The 18,088-nt window shown below is 32.2% G+C and overlaps 4 protein-coding genes across 4 annotated transcripts in view; 2 read left to right on the top strand and 2 right to left on the bottom strand.

The window, feature by feature from the left end:
* LOC111684711 (general odorant-binding protein 56h-like) overlaps positions 1 to 2,237 on the top strand; it is a 13,140-nt gene extending 10,903 nt beyond the window's left edge. Inside the window, exons 2-3 of the mRNA XM_046955020.1 lie at positions 1,663 to 1,734; positions 1,802 to 2,237. Coding sequence (XP_046810976.1) covers positions 1,681 to 1,734; positions 1,802 to 2,152 — 405 coding nt within the window. The 5' untranslated portion in view covers positions 1,663 to 1,680 and the 3' untranslated portion in view covers positions 2,153 to 2,237. The remainder of the gene's footprint in view (positions 1 to 1,662; positions 1,735 to 1,801) is intronic.
* A 1,592-nt stretch (positions 2,238 to 3,829) lies between these two features.
* Positions 3,830 to 4,389, bottom strand: LOC111684712 (general odorant-binding protein 56h-like). The gene is made up of 2 exons (XM_023446929.2): positions 4,296 to 4,389; positions 3,830 to 4,236 (listed from the first exon to the last, which is right to left on the bottom strand). The coding sequence occupies exons 1-2, from the start codon at positions 4,347 to 4,349 to the stop codon at positions 3,889 to 3,891; spliced, it is 402 nt and encodes a 133-aa protein (XP_023302697.2). The 5' UTR covers positions 4,350 to 4,389; the 3' UTR covers positions 3,830 to 3,888.
* A 585-nt stretch (positions 4,390 to 4,974) lies between these two features.
* On the bottom strand, positions 4,975 to 5,525 carry LOC111684710 (general odorant-binding protein 56h-like). The gene is made up of 2 exons (XM_023446927.2): positions 5,433 to 5,525; positions 4,975 to 5,368 (listed from the first exon to the last, which is right to left on the bottom strand). The coding sequence occupies exons 1-2, from the start codon at positions 5,484 to 5,486 to the stop codon at positions 5,030 to 5,032; spliced, it is 393 nt and encodes a 130-aa protein (XP_023302695.2). The 5' UTR covers positions 5,487 to 5,525; the 3' UTR covers positions 4,975 to 5,029.
* Positions 5,526 to 8,576: 3,051 nt separating this feature from the next.
* On the top strand, positions 8,577 to 9,024 carry LOC111684714. Its single transcript, XM_023446930.2, has 2 exons — positions 8,577 to 8,612; positions 8,677 to 9,024. Exons 1-2 carry the CDS (start codon positions 8,577 to 8,579, stop codon positions 9,022 to 9,024), a joined length of 384 nt encoding a protein of 127 aa, XP_023302698.2.
* The last annotated feature ends 9,064 nt before the right edge of the window (positions 9,025 to 18,088 follow it).

Here is an 18,088-nt window from a genome sequence, read left to right as displayed (position 1 = left end):
ACTAGAACAGAACTAGAACAGAACTAGAACAGAACTAGAACAGAACTAGAACAGAACTAGAACAGTACTAGAACAGAACTAGAACAGAACTAGAACAGAATTAGAACAGAATTAGAACAGAACTAAAACCAAACTAGAACTGAAGTAAGCTAAACTGAACTAGAACTGATATAAAACTGAACTAGAAACTATGGTTAATACTATAATCCTATATTGTTTTCCATTAACAACAATAATTCCTTTATATTTAAAAACAAAAAACAACTATATCGGTAGTAATTGGCAAAACTGATCACTCCTTTAAATTTTCCAATATAAAGCACACAATATGTCTTAAATTTCCGGTGATTATTCATTTCATAGTTTTTCTCCTAAAACCCCTACTGTTGATGCAAAATTTACTTTAATTTTTTATATTTAGTTAAAAGATTTATGTAATTATTCCCTCAGGATGCTTGACCCTTGGCCACAAAAATTAAAAACTATTGTTTGAACAAACATTTCAAATATTTCATATTAAACCAGAAAACTGTCACTTAAGAAAACGAGCAATTGTCTGATGCGTTTTGTTTATTTTTAACAATTAAGAAAATTTTCTTTTAAAATTTTCTGTTTTGAGGTTACAATTAAAACCATACAATTAAAGACCTACAACTGTTGGGAAAAAAGGACTATGAAATGCAGTTTAAAAAAGAAATAGTTGTTCTTTTTTTCGTAATAATATAGAAAAAAGGATGTGGGCTCAAACAGCGCAGAGTTGACGCCTTAACTGACAAATGTTTTACCAAAACACACAGCTGGAGTTTTAACACATTTTTAGGTTGCACATTTAATGGTTTGAGGAATTTTTGTTTTTCAGATTTTGTTTTGTAATAAATTAAGTGAAGTTAAGGAAAAGTAATAATTAAAGTAAATTAACAGCTGTTTTAGCAAGGAAAGTAATTTTCATTTAAAAAACGCTAACAGTTCTAAAAAATAAAAAAAATATTCATAATCATTAACGGCCTTTTTTCTAGTTGAATGTTAATTTAGTTTAATAAATGTCAACAAAAGTTAAAAACATTTATAAAAACCTGCAAATTATATGTTGTTAAGTTTTTTTTTGCAAAATTTTTTCAAATTATCAAATTGTATTGTTTTGTTAAATTTTTTAAATTATAAATAATTTAATTGCACTTAATGAATATCTAAATACAACAAAATGCTTTAATTCACACAAAATGCGCAAAAATTACAAAACAAATAAAAAAATGTTTCTAAAAGCCACATAAACAAAATAACCACAAACGAATTGTTTTGTACAATTTATTTGTGCTAGAATATTATTAACAAATATTTTCAAATTAAATACATATTCAATTCAATTTCATTGGCTTTGAACACAATAATTGCATTTATTAATAAGTTTTTTTTTTCTCTCATATTTATATAAAAATGTAAATTAATTTCCAATTTGGCTTTTCGTTGTTATTGTTGTTTATCCCAAATAAAACAGCCAAAAGGTTTTGGAGAAAATTTATGGTTTAATTAGATAAATATGAATATTTGTTAATAATAAATTTAAGTGAAAATAATAAAGTCTAAAAATTTCATATAAATTAGAGCAAATTTACAAACGAAATTATTAGTTTGGATTTATAATTCTAACACAATACTTCACAGATAATTCGATAAAAAAATATGAAAATCTATATTTTATTGGTGGCATTAGTTTTGGCAGTGGCACAAGTCCAGGTACTAAATTTGTTAAAAAAAATAAAATAAATTTTCAATATACAAAACATAAATCCTTCCATTTAAGGCCGATCTGAAAGAAGAAATGCGCAAACTGGACATGGCCTGTCGTGAGGAATCCAATGTCAGCGAGGATGAATTGAAATCTTTCTTTGCAAATCAAATGAAAGGTGAACCAAAGGATGCTTTAAAGTGCCATCTTAAATGTTTTATGGAAAAACAAGGCCAATTTAAAAATGGAGCCCTTGATGAAAATGCTGTCAAAAAGTTCTTAGAAGGTATACCCTCCTTAAAAGATCATCAGGATATTATAAACAAGTCCATAGATGACTGCAAAAATATAAAGGGTTCATCAGATTGTGATACCGCTTATCTTGTCATTAAATGCATGAATGAACACAAAGCTATGCTTATGTAATGTGTTACTGTGAAGTTAACATTTGTTTTTGTTACTTTGCAAATTTAACAAATAACACAGTTCTAAATACAAATATTGGCTTATATTAAAATGCACTAACGGGTTTCTATTTGTACTGTCAAAAAGGGTAAAACCAGAAAAAGAAAACAAGATACATATAATATAGTATAAAGTAGGATCGTCCTGTCTACTACTATATGCCTATGGTCGTTGGTCCAGACTATTGTCTAGAGTTCAGACTTTTTTCTATAATGCCTACAGTCTAGACTATGACCTACAGACTTTAGTCTACAGCAAAATATAATCTATAGTCTAGACTCTATTCTATAGCTCACACTATAGTCTATAGCCCAGACTCTAGTGTATAGTCCAGACTCTAGTCTATAGTCCAGACTATATTCTATAGTCCAGACTCTAGTCTATTTTCCAGACTACAGTCTATAGTGCAAACTGTAGTTTATAGTCCAGACTATAGTCTACATTCTGAAATACAGTCTATAGTCCAGAGTGTCTACAGACTACACTCTATAGACTATAGTGCAGAATATAGTTTATTGTCCAGACTATAAGTTATTGTCCAGTTCATCTACAGTTCAGACTATAGTCCAGACTGTTGCCTACAGAACAGCCTACAGTCTATAGTTGCCTATAGTCCAGACTCTGTAGTCTTTAGTCCAGACTATAGTTGGTAGTCCAAACTACAGTCGATAGTCCAGTCTCTAGTCCAGACTATAGTCTCTAGTCCAGACTATAGTATATAGTTCAGACTATAGTCTAAAGTCCAGACTATAGCATATGCTACATACTATAAACTATAATACGGTCAATAGTTTGTAGCCCATTATATAGTATATAGTCCAAGCTATAGTCTATAGTCCATGCTATAGTCTATAGTCCAAATTATTGTCTTTAGTCCAAACTATAATCTATAGTCCAAGCTATAGTATGTAGTCCAAACTATAATCTATAGTCCAGACTATAGTCTGTAGTCTAGACTCTAGTCTATAGTCTGTAGACTCTAGTCTATAGTCCAGACTAGAGTATGCAGTCTAGACTCTAGTATATAGTCCAGACTATAGTCTGTAGTCCAAACTATAGTCTATAGTCCAGACTATAGTCCATAGTCTAGACTCTAGTCTATAGTCCAGACTATAGTCTGTAGTCTAGACTCTAGTCTATAGTCCAGACTATAGTCTAGACTCTAGTCTATAGTCCAGACTATAGTCTATAGTCCAGACTCTAGTCTATAGTCCAGACTATAGTCTGTAGTCCAAACTATAGACTTAGTTCAGAGACTATACTCTATATTCCAGACTATAGTCTATAGTCCAGACTATAGTCTATAGTTCAGACTATAGTCTATAGTTCAGACTATAGTCTATAGTTCAGACCTTAGTCGAGACTGTAGTCTATAGTTCGCGCTATAGTATATTTTAGAGGCCATTGTATACAGTTTAGACTAGAGTCCGTTCTCTAGGAAACATGCTGTCTTACATATAACACTATATGTATAGCCGAGGCTGTAATCTATAGTCCTGACTACATTCTATAAGCCAGGTAATATTATATACCCCCACACTATGTACTCTACATTACAGATTATTTCCTGTAGCATAAATTGTAGTCTAGAATGTAGGCATTACTGATCAAAGACACATTCCATGTTAGATCCAATTTTGTAGTATAAACAGTTATTACATTTTATTGAAAAATCTTCTTATTTAAATTGGTGAACTTTACTTGATCATAGCTTCATGCTCGGTCATGCATTTTGTAATCAAATAGGCAGTTTCACATTCTGACGAACCCTTTTCGTTTTTACAATCATCTATAGATTTGTTTATAGCCTCCTCTTGGTCTTTAAACTCAGGTATGCTTAGTAGAAACTCTTTAGCAGCAGTTTCATCAATGACGCCATTTTTCAAGTAACCCTTTTTTTCCATATAACATTTTAAGAAACACATTATAGACTCTTGAGGTTGTTTTTCATAATTTTCAAAGAAACTATTTAATTCGTCCTCGCTGACCTGGGTTTCCTCACGACAGGCCATATCCACTTCATCCAGCTCGTCTTCCATATCGGCCTTAAGTAAAGGAGTTATATTTTTTTTAATCAATTGGAATTTTATACAATTTTTAATACCTTGACTTGTACTATTGCCCAAATTAAACCGATGAGAAAAATATTGAATTTCATGTTTTCTTTTTTGACCAAATTAACGCAGTTGTGTTTTATTAGAATTGTAAATTAATACTAATAATTTACAATAAAAAATTCTCACTTAAATATGTTAACAAATAATTATAATTATCTCAACAAATCACAAATTTTCTATTAAACATTTTGGCTGTTTTGTTATTAATAATAATAAATAGAAAACATTTTATATCAAGATGTAAATTATTATATATTTTAGGTATTTATATAAATTAATTGGTGTTAAAAACAAATAATAAATTAAAGTTGGCCGAGGCCGACCATATAATACCTTACACCTGTTGTATGGGGTCAGGTGAAAAAATAAACCGATGTTAACCATTTTAAACAGGTTTCGTCTACGGTACTATAGAAGATCATGTGCCAAATTTCATTTAATTATCTTCAAAATTGCGACCTGTAGTGTGATTACAAGGTTTACATGGACGGACAGACAGACAGACAGACGGACGGACAGACGGACGGACAGACGGACGGACGGACGTAACATTTCATATCATTAATGAAACTTTGCATTGCATTAACGTAATCAATTTCAAGCATTTTCCTTTCAGTGTAAACTATATTGATTTGTGTTTTATTTAGTCAATGAAATGTTCCCTATTCTAAAGTATAAAGTGTAATTTTTCTGTTTCGTTATAACATTATATGCAACAAGACTACATATCGTATTCCATAATACATTTGGATATCAGATAGGCAGTATCACATTCTGAGGAACCCTTTTTGTTTTTGCAATTATCTATCATCTTATTAATAATATCCTTTTTGTCTTCTGAGGCGAACATGTTATGTAAAAACTTTTTGGCAGCATTTTCATCAAAACCGCCATTTTTCCATTGACCATATTTTTCCATATAACATTTAAGGTGACATTTTATTGCCTCCTTGGGTTCTTTCATATCACTATTAAAGAAAATTTTCATTTCATCCTCACTGACCTGGGTTTCCTTACTGCATGCCATGTCCAATTCGTCTAGGTCATCTTTTACATCGGACTTGAAATGAAATGATTTTAATTTTATTATAAATAAATTTTATTTGTTTTTGTAATTTTCATACCTTAACTTGTTCTACTGCCAAAATTACTGTCATAAATATTACGTAAAATTTCATGCTTTATTAAAAAATTATCGTATTTGTTTTGTGTTGAAATTGTAAATTCATACTAATAGCATTATTTGAAAAATTGCTTAAATTTATATGAATATTAAATTGAAATTTTTGAATACTTAAAACTAATTACATACATGTGTGTAAATAAACGGTTAAGTGATTGTTTTGTGTAATTTGCCTTTAAATGATAATGGGAAGTGGCCAGTATATGGGAGCTTTGACCAATTATGGACCAATGAAAATTAATATTTTTCTCATTAACTAACAAATAAATTTAATTTAATATTATTTTAATTTCGCTCATACAATAATATACATATGTATATGTAAATATATATATGTATTTGTGTATAGAATTTGCGCATATCATCAAAAATAAATGTAAAATTTCAGTTAAACGTATTTTTTAATGTAAATGTCTAAACGTAGACTATAACCTGGGCTAAAGACTATAATATGGACAAAAACTATAGTCTGGACCATGATCTAAAGTCTGCACTACAGACTACAATCTGGACTATAGACTATAGTCTGAACTACAAACTATAGTCTGAACTATAAACTATAGTCTGGTCTATAGACTATAAAATATACTATGGAATATATTTTGGATTATAGAATATAGTCAGTATTATAGACAATAGTCTGAAGTATAGACAATAGTCGGGACCATACTATATAATCAGTATATAGTGATACTATGGTCTGAACTCTAGACTATAGGTTTTAGCCTTGACTATAGTCGGGACTCTAGACTATAGTCGGGGCCCAAGACTATAGTCGGGACTCTAGACTATAGTCGGGACTCTAGACTATAGTCGGAACTCTAGACTGTAGTCGGGACTTCATACTATAGTCGAGACTTTAGACTACAATCTGGACTATAGACTGTCGATAGTTTTAACGTGAGCACCTGCCGTGTCGGCCTTATCTCACGGTGGTCTTTTTCATCCACTGGGTAGACTTGAGAACGGTCTACCATCGCCCCTTTGTCTTCAATGAAGACGCAGGTGGCAATTTTTGCAAATTGGCTATGACCGGTACCATGCGCATGTACTTTGCTGGAGTACTCGAGCTATCTAATCTCTTGCCAAAGTAGTCACGTTGTAAAACAACCACACTACTATGGCTCTGTTGATTCGGCAACAGCACCTAGAGACGTAACGGGTGGACCGAAGCACGATCCATCAATAAGACGTAGACATCGTTCTTACTCACAGTGACACGCTGTGGCAAGTCGAATATGAACAGAGTAAACTCTGAACATATCTGGACAAGGAAGGAAACTTAATCGGTATCTCTTGTATATGATATCTTTCATCCATCATCATTCAACCCAGCACACATCTCATTTATTCGACACATTCATAGAGAAAAACATACGACACATTCATTTAGGTATACGGGTGGATGAGTCCCGCATACCTCTACATTCATTCTTTATCATATACAATTGATACCAACTCATTTCCAACGCTTAGTCCCACAGTCACTCCTCTGTGGGGTATCTGTTGATTTTCGGCAACAGCACCGAACCTTATCCCGAAATATTGACTATTATCATGCATCAGTCTTTTAACCGCCACTTATTCTCTTCCCGCGAATTTGGGTTCAACCAACAGCCACTACGTGGATCCCAAAGGAACCTCAACCAACTGACCAGCCAGGACATAGTCCTGCGGGCAACTGGCCACCCTTAGTACCAGATTATGCGGTGCTCTGGTCAGACCTCTGGCAATCTATGCAAGGACTAAGCCAAGCAGTAGACTGAGACACCAATTTTTCAATCCCGATCAGATTGGAGGTATTGGGCCCTCTTTATACCCCGGGATTGCAATAACACCAAGGCGGAGGTCTTCGCCAAGGTAACATGCCCCCGGGGGGAGGACTATAGACTATAGTCGGGGCTCCAGACTATAATCTGAACTATAGAGTCTAAAGACTATACTCTGGACTATTTTTTAGTCTTGACTATAGACTGCGCTACAATATATAATCCGGACTATGAAATATAATTTGTACTAAAGGCTATAGTCTGGATTTAATATTATAGTCTAAACTGTAGTTTGAATTTTAAAACTATAGTTCGGACCATAGAATATAGTCTGGACTATTAACTATAGACTGAACTATAGACTATAGTGTGGACTATAGACTATAGTATAGACAGTCTGGACAACAGACTAAAGTACACTTGAAAAGTATGCAGCTTATTTAAAATTCGACTCAGCGGAGTGTAAAAATGTAATACATAGAAATGTGTTTTATACCATTACCCACTTTAGTGGGAGGGTATATTGAGTTTGTGCTGATGTTTGTAACGTACAATAATATTGGTCCTATACCCACCTCAAAGTATACCAAGCGGCTCAGAATCATTTTCTAAACTTTGCTATGTCCGTCTGTCTGTCCGTCTGTCTGTCTGTCGGTCTGTCTGTCTGTCTTGCCTTGTAATCAAACTACAGGTAGCAATTTTTGAATGAAATTTGGCACCTAATCTTCTGTAGTACCGTAGACGAAGCCTATTGAAAATGGTTAACATCGATACATTACATTTCTCCTAGCCCCTATACAACGTAACCCGCCGAATAGGGCTTTTAAGTTCATAATTATGTTTAATATACTCGTATGTCGACAAAAAGCTGCCAAACTATGTTCTATAATAGCCTCGATGACCCTCAAGAACTTTTAATTATAGGGCCTCATTTGACCCTAGCCCCTATAAGAAGCCCCTTCAAAATTTGACTTAAATTTCCACAGTTTTATTCAACAAAAAATGGCTTAAGTATATCTGAGGCAAGGTACAATACAACTTAAATGTTTTATTGTAAAAACTAAATCACATTTTATTTCTGTAAAAGGTGGAGGGTATTATATGGTCGGCCTCGCCCAACTATAATATCTTACATGTTTTTTTATTACAAACAAAGCAGCCGAAATATTTTTTTTGTGATAATTAAAAATTTAATTGGATAAATATGAATATTTGTTAATAAATTTAAATGAAAATTTTAAACAAACTTTATAACAGTATGGTTTAAGAATTCTAATACAACACAACAAAAATATTATGAAATTTACATTATAGTAATGACAATAATTTTAACAGTAGTACGGCAAGTCGAGGTAATAATTAAAATATAAATAAATTTTGAATTTTTATAAGAACACCACAACTTTTTCCTTTAAGGCTGGTATGGGCGAGGTGCTTGACTCAGTGGATATGGCCTGCCATGAGGAAATCCAGGTCAGCGAGGATGAATTGTATACATTCTATGAAAATTATAGGAAAAAGCCCAAAGAAGCTATAATGTGTTTATTAAAATGTTATATGGAAAAACATAATAGTTGGAGAAATGGCACCTTTGATAAAAATGGTGCAATGGAGTATCTACAAAGCTTGCCCGACTTAAGATATCGACAGGCTGCTGTAGAGGAGATTATACATGATTGTAAAGGCCAAATAGGTTCCTCAGAATGTCATACCGCCTATTTGATTATAGTATGTATGACCGAACATGAAGCTCGTTTGATGTAAAGTTCGTTATGAATGTAAAATGAGTTATTGTTGTTTCATCACTTTGATGGAACAATATTATATAATGTAAGATATAAAGTGGGACTGTGGCATATGCACATTTGATGCTTATGTCTTGATAGTCTGTACTATATTGATACTACAGTTTGAATTATAATATCATCTCTAGTCTATGCTAAAGAATAAACTATAGCCTGCACTATTTTCCAGACTAGCTACTATAATCTGGTCTACACTAAAAGATTGAAATCACTAAAATAGATTTATAATTTGTATTTATACCAACCATTGCTTATCCAATTAAAATTTCAATTAAAATTTTTCTTTGATTTAATGAAAACTATGTTAAATATGTATGTATGTATATCTAACAGTTCCTTCACCTTTGCTTTACACATACATATGTATTTGTATTATATTTTCATTGTTATTTTTTTCTTCTCCACTTTGTCATTATTCTAAAGACACTTCAACTTAAACAAATTGGCTTTATACTTTTGCAAAATTCATGATGACATAACATTGTGACATAAATTTTTATCAATACTACTAGCACATAACACAGCAATACTGTTAAGGACATTTTCCAGTAGTCCTTATGAATGTTAAAATAAATATGTACATGTATTTGTTATTAAAAGACACACAGATTTTATAAACATATACATACATAAAAGACAAAAGCCTTTAGATTTATTTTTTATTCTCTTGCCTCATTAACGTTGGCCTTTTGTCTTTTAGTTTTTCTATCAGTCGTTCATTCACTCGCTTGAGTCTTCTCTCTCTCTGCTAACCATGTCCTTTCTAACAAAATGTACTTGATTGTCAGTGGCATATTTAGCAGTCACAGTCGTTGTCGTTGTCGCTACCACCAGCTAGAAAAAAAAACAAAACAAAACTAAACCAGTGACAACAAAAGCAATAACTTTTCAAATCAAAATAAACTTATACACCTTAGAGAGTCCACCTGAAATCTTCATGAAGTACTACTATCATAATATAGCTTTAAAAGTGGTTACAAAAGGGCGGTGTAGAGCTGGCAAAAGCACATTCATAAACATGTAAATCAGGTCAAAACAATGCATTTGACAATGAATTATACCTTTCAGTAGTTAAATGGAAATATATAACAAAAATGTAAGAAATTACAACAAAAAAAAAAAAACAGAAAAATCCTTTAGACAGACAGTTTCAATGTTTTGTTAGAGCAAAATGTGAATTGTTATTATACAAACTGGGGCTTTTAGCCTAAAAAAGTAGCAGTAGAAAAGATAACCTATTGTTGTAGATGTTACTGTTGTTGTTTTTGTTTCATTATTGGTTATTCAGCAAATCATTTGTTATAAAGGTTTTAACCTGTTTCACTTTTTACCAGCACCATCGGTGAAAAGCAAGTCAGTTAAGCAACCCAACAGCCAGCCCGTCAATCAGATAGACAGTCAGTCAGCTATCCTGTTAGTGAAAATACTGTGTACAGTATCAAACCTGTCCTGGATGGTTATTTATTTTTTATTCTGCCAAGTATATTTTACCTTTATTGCCATTTAAAGCCTTGAAGAATGTTATATAAAATGTTTAAATGAGTTCAGTCAATGTATGATGTGTCTCCAGCAGAGGTGATTGCGATGACAAAACTGAAAATGTACTATATAGTTGGTATGAATTGTCCTTTCTTATCCTTTGATAGAAGTATTTGGGTTCTGCAATAATGTACCCTACTTTGTGGTTTGTAGATTTAACTTTTTAAAACTTTTGTCTGAAGACAGATTATAGAGTAGCCTGTAGGATAGACTATATACTAGACTACGGACTAGACAATTGACTAGACTATTGACTAGACTAAAGACTAGATAATAGACTAGAATATATACTAGACTATAGACTAGACTATAGACTAGACTATAGACTAGACTATAGACTAGACTATAGCCAGACTATAGACTAGACTATAGACTAGACTATAGACTAGACTATAGACTAGACTATAGACTAGACTATAGACTAGACTATAGACTAGACTATAGACTAGACTATAGACTAGACTATAGACTAGACTATAGACTAGACTATAGACTAGACTATAGACTAGACTATAGACTAGACTATAGACTAGACTATAGACTAGACTATAGACTAGACTATAGACTAGACTATAGACTAGACTATAGACTAGACTATAGACTAGACTATAGACTAGACTATAGACTAGACTATAGACTAGACTATAGACTAGACTATAGACTAGACTATAGACTAGACTATAGACTAGACTATAGACTAGACTATAGACTAGACTATAGACTAGAGACTATAGACTAGACTATAGACTAGACTATAGACTAGACTATAGACTAGACTATAGACTAGACTATAGACTAGACTATAGACTAGACTATAGACTAGACTATAGACTAGACTATAGACTAGACTATAGACTAGACTATAGACTAGACTATAGACTAGACTATAGACTGGACTATAGACTAGGCTACATACTATACTACAGACTAGACTATAGACTAGGCTATATATAAGACTATAGACTAGACTATAGACTAGGCTATAGGCTAGACTATAGACTAGACTAGACTATAGACTAGACTATAGACTAGACTAGACTATAGACTAGACTATAGACTAGACTATAGACTAGACTATAGACTAGACTATAGACTAGACTATAGACTATAGACTAGACTATAGACTAGACTATAGACTAGACTATAGACTAGACTATAGACTAGACTATAGACTAGACTATAGACTAGACTATAGACTAAACTATAGACTAGACTATAGACTAGACTACATTTTTGAATATAGGGCGAAGTAGCAGTCTGTTCTTACCACTTTCAACGTGATTTTGTTTCTATTTTCATTTTCCAATTTTCCTAGACTAATGACAATAACACACTGCCTGCCACATAACGAAAATCTTCCTTTCGTTGGAATGTCTAACTACAGACTTGTATTTGTTTGTTAGTGCTAAGTGTATGTAGGTTCATTATCAGCAGCCATCGTCTGTAGGTTTGTAGGTTTTATCAATTGTATTCTTCCTAGCTTCTGTATAATGATTTTTTTGTCTTCCTGTCGTTTTATTTCTTTTATTTTTTTGTCCACATTATTTGTATGGGTATGCAGCTTGTATAACTTTAAGACTATTGTTCTTTTTATTCGGTTTTCTTCAGCCTTACCACACTTTCTGTTAATTTCGTTCGTTTTTTCTTACCAAATATCTCTTTAGACAACAAATTTTTATTATGTCTAGCTGAAAGTAATAAGAAATTTTTACTGTTTAAAAAAAGGCATAAATTATCCTTCTTTTATATATAAATTTTTTTTGTCTACTTCTTAAGTCTTTTGGCTGCTGTGGGTTTTATTTGTGTGTATGTGTTTTTTTTTGTCGTTCTATATAAATATTTTGAAAAGGATAAAAACAACAAACAATAATAAAAAAATAATTTGAACAGAAATGACATGATGAAGCAACATTTTCAATAAAGAACCATATTGGCATGTGGGTGGCATTCCTCTGTCTCTGTTAGTTCTAAAGAGTTTATTTAATAAGGAAATAACAAACAATGACACAAAATATAGTTCAACATGATTGAGTGTAGAAAATAAATATTATTTAATAAAGTTTCTATTGGTTCTTTTTTGTTTTTATTGATTATACAATATATAGGCTGTTCTATATAATGAAGTTTTGTAGATTAGCTGCAGAACAAATAATTAATACAGAATTATGTTCATTTTTTCAGTATTTGTTTTCTATTTAAAAAAAGAGATCGATATTTTAAGAGTATTTCAAAGGATTAAATTGAAAAAAAAACACCTGTAAGAATTTTAGTTATTAATCATTTAAAACGATTAAATTTAGAAATATTCTTAGTTAAGTGGTCCCTTAAAGAAATACTCTTAAATTCAATTATAAAATTTAAGCAAACATTTGTTAATAAAATTTATTTTTATTATTACTCTAAATTAATTTGATAAGTCAATTGTATTTCACCACACCATTAATCTAAATATCGTTAATAATAATGTAACCGAAAATTGACAAAATAACATGGTGCAATAAAAGCTAGACGACACACAGACGGACCTAACAACAAACATAATGACTTCAAATACAACAACAAAATAGTAATAATAATAGTAGTAACAATATGCAAATAATGTAAATGCATACTACAGTATGGAAAATTAACAATGGTATCAATGCAATTAAAGTCCTCGAATAAATAAATAGACAGGCGAACAAAATGGTCATGCAGACTAACGGATGGACAAACAGACAGACAGACGCATAAAAACACACACACACATGACAATTACAAAATTTTAACTTACATTTATTCCCTTATTCAAACACACACACATGTTAAACTATGTATGTAAATCTGACATTTTTAACCTTTAAATAGTAAATTAAAGGCAAATAACATGAATTTTGCAATCAGCAAAATTGTACTTGCAAACCAACCAAGAAACAACCACCTTTTTGTGATGTTAAATAATGTTTGGAGAAATTAAACAAAAAAACAAATAAATTAAATAAATTTTTCTGCAAGGTAAGGGACGTAACATGCCACAATTGAGGTAGTTCGTTGTTGTTGTTGCAATTTCTTAGTTTTGTTTTAGATTATGTAGTGGTCACCACTGTATATATATTCATTTGCAAATACTTTTAGACTTTGAAAAGTCAGACAAAATGTCTTAAAATTTTTTGGGGTGAAATCGAAACGTGTGCAATGCATGTTGTTAAAAGGTATAAACTTAATGCACTCAAAGAAAAATAATGATAAATTATAAATTTCATCACAGATTTCAGCACATCACACTGGATTTATACAGTTCTAGTTCAGTTCTAGTTCAGTTCTAGTTCAGTTCTAGTTCAGTTCTAGTTCAGTTCTAGTTCAGTTCTAGTTCAGTTCTAGTTCAGTTCTAGTTCAGTTCTAGTTCAATTCTAGTTCAGTTCTAGTCCAGTTCTAGTTCAGTTCTAGTTCAGTTCTAGTTCAGTTCTAGTTCAGTTCTAGTTCAGTTCTAGTTCAGTTCTAGTTCAGTTCTAGTTCAGATCTAGTTCAGTTCTAGTTCAGTTCTAGTTCAGTTCTAGTTCAGTTCTAGTGCAGTTCTAGTTCAGTTCAAGTTCAGTTCTAGTTCAGTTCTAGTTCAGTTCTAGTTCAGTTCTAGTTCAGTTCTAGTTCAGTTCTAGTTCAGTTCTAGTTCAGTTCTAGTTCAGTTCTAGTTCAGTTCTAGTTCAGTTCTAGTTCAGTTCTAGTTCAGTTCTAGTTCAGTTCTAGTTCAGTTCTAGTTCAGTTCTAGTTCAGTTCTAGTTCAGTTCTAGTTCAGTTCTAGTTCAGTTCTAGTTCAGTTCTAGTTCAGTTCTAGTTCAGTTCTAGTTCAGTTCTAGTTCAGTTCTAGTTCAGTTCTAGTTCAGTTCTAGTTCAGTTCTAGTTCAGTTCTAGTTCAGTTCTAGTTCAGTTCTAGTTCAGTTCTAGTTCAGTTCTAGTTCAGTTCTAGTTCAGTTCTAGTTCAGTTCTAGTTCAGTTCTAGTTCAGTTCTAGTTCAGTTCTAGTTCAGTTCTAGTTCAGTTCTAGTTCAGTTCTAGTTCAGTTCTAGTTCAGTTCTAGTTCAGTTCTAGTTCAGTTCTAGTTCAGTTCTAGTTCAGTTCTAGTTCAGTTCTAGTTCAGTTCTAGTTCAGTTCTAGTTCAGTTCTAGTTCAGTTCTAGTTCAGTTCTAGTTCAGTTCTAGTTCAGTTCTAGTTCAGTTCTAGTTCAGTTCTAGTTCAGTTCTAGTTCAGTTCTAGTTCAGTTCTAGTTCAGTTCTAGTTCAGTTCTAGTTCAGTTCTAGTTCAGTTCTAGTTCAGTTCTAGTTCAGTTCTAGTTCAGTTCTAGTTCAGTTCTAGTTCAGTTCTAGTTCAGTTCTAGTTCAGTTCTAGTTCAGTTCTAGTTCAGTTCTAGTTCAGTTCTAGTTCAGTTCTAGTTCAGTTCTAGTTCAGTTCTAGTTCAGTTCTAGTTCAGTTCTAGTTCAGTTCTAGTTCAGTTCTAGTTCAGTTCTAGTTCAGTTCTAGTTCAGTTCTAGTTCAGTTCTAGTTCAGTTCTAGTTCAGTTCTAGTTCAGTTCTAGTTCAGTTCTAGTTCAGTTCTAGTTCAGTTCTAGTTCAGTTCTAGTTCAGTTCTAGTTCAGTTCTAGTTCAGTTCTAGTTCAGTTCTAGTTCAGTTCTAGTTCAGTTCTAGTTCAGTTCTAGTTCAGTTCTAGTTCAGTTCTAGTTCAGTTCTAGTTCAGTTCTAGTTCAGTTCTAGTTCAGTTCTAGTTCAGTTCTAGTTCAGTTCTAGTTCAGTTCTAGTTCAGTTCTAGTTCAGTTCTAGTTCAGTTCTAGTTCAGTTCTAGTTCAGTTCTAGTTCAGTTCTAGTTCAGTTCTAGTTCAGTTCTAGTTCAGTTCTAGTTCAGTTCTAGTTCAGTTCTAGTTCAGTTCTAGTTCAGTTCTAGTTCAGTTCTAGTTCAGTTCTAGTTCAGTTCTAGTTCAGTTCTAGTTCAGTTCTAGTTCAGTTCTAGTTCAGTTCTAGTTCAGTTCTAGTTCAGTTCTAGTTCAGTTCTAGTTCAGTTCTAGTTCAGTTCTAGTTCAGTTCTAGTTCAGTTCTAGTTCAGTTCTAGTTCAGTTCTAGTTCAGTTCTAGTTCAGTTCTAGTTCAGTTCTAGTTCAGTTCTAGTTCAGTTCTAGTTCAGTTCTAGTTCAGTTCTAGTTCAGTTCTAGTTCAGTTCTAGTTCAGTTCTAGTTCAGTTCTAGTTCAGTTCTAGTTCAGTTCTAGTTCAGTTCTAGTTCAGTTCTAGTTCAGTTCTAGTTCAGTTCTAGTTCAGTTCTAGTTCAGTTCTAGTTCAGTTCTAGTTCAGTTCTAGTTCAGTTCTAGTTCAGTTCTAGTTCAGTTCTAGTTCAGTTCTAGTTCAGTTCTAGTTCAGTTCTAGTTCAGTTCTAGTTCAGTTCTAGTTCAGTTCTAGTTCAGTTCTAGTTCAGTTCTAGTTCAGTTCTAGTTCAGTTTCTAGTTCAGTTCTAGTTCAGTTCTAGTTCAGTTCTAGTTCAGTTCTAGTTCAGTTCTAGTTCAGTTCTAGTTCAGTTCTAGTTCAGTTCTAGTTCAGTTCTAGTTCAGTTCTAGTTCAGTTCTAGTTCAGTTCTAGTTCAGTTCTAGTTCAGTTCTAGTTCAGTTCTAGTTCAGTTCTAGTTCAGTTCTAGTTCAGTTCTAGTTCAGTTCTAGTTCAGTTCTAGTTCAGTTCTAGTTCAGTTCTAGTTCAGTTCTAGTTCAGTTCTAGTTTAGTTCTAGTTCAGTTTTAGTTCAGTTCTTAGTTCAGTTCTAGTTCAGTTCTAGTTCAGTTCTAGTTCAGTTCTAGTTCAGTTCTAGTTCAGTTCTAGTTCAGTTCTAGTTCAGTTCTAGTTCAGTTCTAGTTCAGTTCTAGTTCAGTTCTAGTTCAGTTCTAGTTCAGTTCTAGTTCAGTTCTAGTTCAGTTCTAGTTCAGTTTTAGTTCTAGTTCAGTTCTAGTTCAGTTCTAGTTCAGTTCTAGTTCAGTTCTAGTTCAGTTCTAGTTCAGTTCTAGTTCAGTTCTAGTTCAGTTCTAGTTCAGTTCTAGTTCAGTTCTAGTTCAGTTCTAGTTCAGTTCTAGTTCAGTTCTAGTTCAGTTCTAGTTCAGTTCTAGTTCAGTTCTAGTTCAGTTCTAGTTCAGTTCTAGTTCAGTTCTAGTTCAGTTCTAGTTCAGTTCAGTTTTAGTTCGTTTCTATAATCTGGCGTAAATTTTTACTAAAATTATTTTCCTGAGCGTACCTATACCTTTTTCAACCTATGATTACCATTTATTTTACCATGTATGAAAATGTATAAATTTTAACTATTGTCTAAAATCTAAAGTAGTCATAGTCTATATCATCATCAACTGCCACCATCACCGTCATCATCATCATCGTCCTAGTGTGGTCGTCACAGTCAAAGTGAATAAAGTAGAGGTGGTTAAATATTCAACGAGGTGGACAATTGCAATTGCTGCTAAGCAATAATTTTGAATTTAATTATAGTAATTCTCTATAGTAATGTTTTATCTTTTGCTATTACTGTTTCCACTAACACAAGTACCACGAAAGAAACATGTGACTGGTGTTATAGATATCCCCTCTGTTCTGAGTCTTTGATAAAGTAAGTGAGGGTATGGAACTTGTTAAGATATAATGGTAGTATTTAATGATCTTTGTTGTTGTTAATTTTTGTTTTCTCAAACTACTAAAGGTTTTGTAATGTTTTGGAGTTGTAGATTTTGTTGTTGTTTTTATGGTCATCATCTTTTATTTGTTGTTTGAAATATATGCGAAATGCACTTGAATTCATTATCAGGTTTAGGATGAAATTTAACACCAAGTACTTAATCTTTTTATAACACAATAAACACACATACATACTCCTGCATATATGTATGTACATAAATAAAAGACCAGCACATGTCTGTATATCGTCTGACTTGTATGTCATTTACACATTTGCTTTAACAACAATGTTTTATGCAAATCTTTTTGATGTTTTGGCCGAAATTTAATGGCAGGGGAATTTCTTTTTTTTTTTTCTCCCTCTCTCTCGAAACAATATGAATTTTTGTATTTTTACTTTAATTTTTAAATGAAATAAAAATCAATGAGTTTTACGCTAATTTCTTTTATTAGTTAAAACACTAAATAAGAACAAAAATTGTGTATTCATTTGAAATTTTAATAAGGGTTTCGATTTGCATTTGCATGTTAAAGACATCAAAAGGATTTTTGATTTAGTATTTAAGCATATAATAAAGGTTTTGTAAAAATTTGAGAATAAAAATTGGTCAGCTGCTAAAAAGTTGAAAATGATTTAAGTAATTTATTGCTTTCAAACATGTGTGGAAATTTAAAATGTTTCCTAATGAGATGTCTTAGTTAAAATGGTATGAGTTGGATGTTTGTTAGTGGATATATAATAAAGATTTTAAGAATATAGCAAACTTTTAGGAAAACAAGTAAGAAGTTATAGTCGGGCGAGGCCGACCCCCCGGGGCATG

The sequence above is a fragment of the Lucilia cuprina genome, chromosome 6 (assembly GCF_022045245.1).
Source record: "Lucilia cuprina isolate Lc7/37 chromosome 6, ASM2204524v1, whole genome shotgun sequence".
NCBI lineage: Eukaryota > Metazoa > Arthropoda > Insecta > Diptera > Calliphoridae > Lucilia > Lucilia cuprina.
Note: the sequence above shows the minus strand (reverse complement) of the source record. Positions and strands in the feature narration are given on the sequence as shown.

What these genes read in the sequence shown, in the direction of transcription:
- LOC111684712 (XM_023446929.2), bottom strand. Translation starts at nt 4,349, where the DNA reads ATGAAATTCAATATTTTTCTCATCGGTTTAATTTGGGCAATAGTACAA. An exon ending in GGGCAATAGTACAAGTCAAG is followed by an intron (nt 4,237 to 4,295) that starts GTATTAAAAATT and finishes CCTTTACTTAAG; the next exon opens with GCCGATATGGAAGACGAGCT.
- LOC111684710 (XM_023446927.2), bottom strand. Translation starts at nt 5,486, where the DNA reads ATGAAATTTTACGTAATATTTATGACAGTAATTTTGGCAGTAGAACAA. An exon ending in TGGCAGTAGAACAAGTTAAG is followed by an intron (nt 5,369 to 5,432) that starts GTATGAAAATTA and finishes TTTCATTTCAAG; the next exon opens with TCCGATGTAAAAGATGACCT.
- LOC111684714 (XM_023446930.2), top strand. Translation starts at nt 8,577, where the DNA reads ATGACAATAATTTTAACAGTAGTACGGCAAGTCGAG. An exon ending in CAGTAGTACGGCAAGTCGAG is followed by an intron (nt 8,613 to 8,676) that starts GTAATAATTAAA and finishes TTTTCCTTTAAG; the next exon opens with GCTGGTATGGGCGAGGTGCT.